Below are 1,786 nucleotides of genomic sequence, written 5' to 3'. Positions count from 1 at the left end.
GGTTTATATTTACATGCCAAGTATTAGACTGTGTAGTTTCATGAGGTCAAACATACCTGGAAGAACTTCTCCACATGCTCAAAGGGGGAATCGTCTCGCACACTGGGTAAAGTATACCTGCCCATCATGTCATAGATGGACGTTATTATTGCCAACATTTCCTGCATCAGTAAAGACACCACACGGACACAGAGCACATCTTTAGAACTCATTACACTGCAACACGTTTATTATCTCCTCAGAACTGCTCGTACCTCTTTCGTGATGTAGCCGTCCTTGTTGATGTCATACAGGTTAAACGCCCATCGCAGTTTTTCTGTCACCGAGCCTCGAAGCAGCACGGACAATCCTATCACAAAGTCCTGTAAAAGCAATTCAAGGTTTATATTTAGGCTTCCTTTAAACAAAATCATTAATGTTAGTGAGTGGTGCGCTCACCTCAAACCGGATGGAGCCGTTTCTGTCCATGTCGAAGGCGTTGAACAGGAAATGAGCGTACGTGGTTGCATCTGGAAGCAAATCGTTTGGTGTTAGTCAGAGAAATTAGGAACATCATCTTTCTGTTACAAAGAAATAAACATCTGGCAGATATAAACAGCACCTTTAAGACATCAGCTCACTGTTCCCATGTGTTTAAAGGTCAATCAGATTTCCACTACATGATCATTGTGGCCAAAAGAACAACAATATTCTCATAATGCTTGTAGAAAATCTGACAAAAAAGAGAAATAATGTCCATCCATCCATCATCTATACACCGCTTAGTCCTCAGTAGGGTCGTGGGGGGCTGGAGTCTATCCCAGCTGACTCAGGGTGAAGGCAGGGGACACCTGGACAGGTAACCAACAAAAAAAGTCACACATGTCCTACAAAACTCCTACAAAAAGCTTTGTGGTGTCACATGGAGGCTGCAGAAGTTTCCCAGAGCAGTGAAAGTGATGCTTGGCCACTTCCTGACCTGTGACTACAAGTAACTCTCCCTCGATAGACTGACGGGAAATTATATGATTCCTCCAAAACGTCTTGATCTTTGTTTGTCGTTGCCCATTTTTAAAAATTTTTGGTGAATGCATTATATCTCATAGTCTGTAACCAGAACTGTCCTGTGTGTCGTTTCTGTGTCAGCCACATATTTACCTGTGCTGGATTATTTATGATATCTTCACATGTGTATTATTCATCCCATATCAATTTTTCATTTCCGTATCTGACTGTTCATATTAAGGAGTAACATCCTTTACCTCCTTGAGGGAAGAACTGTGAGTAAATGGTCTTGAATGTTTCTTCATCCACGAGTCCACTGGGACATTCCTGTTGGAAAGTAGACAACAAGAAGAAAAAAACATCACAATAAACACTAATTATTGTAGTTGATGCTTTGTCATCACAACAAAATAGTTTATCGTTGAATTATTTGCCTCAGTCATAAACACATGCAGAGATTTTCAACTTGTAAATTAGAGAGAACATTGCAAACATTTCAAAATAAAATCAGCTCAACACGACTAATGGAGAAACTACATGCTGCCGTCATCACAAGTCCTCCAGGATAACTGTTAGTGCTTCCATGAAAAACTGGGATCATCATTTTTTATCCTGAACTGACAACAGCTCAACAAAGTGTTTGCAGAAGCTTGTAGAATAGGGGTGTCCAATCCTGGTCCTGGGCTGATTCAAATGATCAGCTCATCATCAAGCTCTGCAGAAGCCTGATAACGATCCTGATCATTTGAATCAGGTGTGTTGGAAGAAGGAAACATCTAAAACATGCAGGACTGTGGCCCTC

At 41.0% G+C, this 1,786-nt stretch overlaps 1 protein-coding gene across 1 annotated transcript in view; it reads right to left on the bottom strand.

Moving 5' to 3' along the window:
* LOC103369923 (calsenilin-like) overlaps window positions 1-1,786 on the bottom strand; it is a 10,498-nt gene that overhangs the window by 2,997 nt on the left and 5,715 nt on the right. The window contains exons 5-8 of the mRNA XM_008298776.1: window positions 1,242-1,311; window positions 439-509; window positions 255-362; window positions 57-161 (exon numbers count right to left, since the gene is read on the bottom strand). Of these exons, the coding sequence (XP_008296998.1) occupies window positions 57-161; window positions 255-362; window positions 439-509; window positions 1,242-1,311 (354 nt within the window). The remainder of the gene's footprint in view (window positions 1-56; window positions 162-254; window positions 363-438; window positions 510-1,241; window positions 1,312-1,786) is intronic.

Source organism: Stegastes partitus, unplaced genomic scaffold, assembly GCF_000690725.1.
Source record: "Stegastes partitus isolate 25-593 unplaced genomic scaffold, Stegastes_partitus-1.0.2 Scaffold1350, whole genome shotgun sequence".
In the NCBI taxonomy this organism is placed as follows: Eukaryota; Metazoa; Chordata; class Actinopteri; family Pomacentridae; genus Stegastes; species Stegastes partitus.
This window is presented reverse-complemented; position numbering and strand designations above follow the sequence as displayed.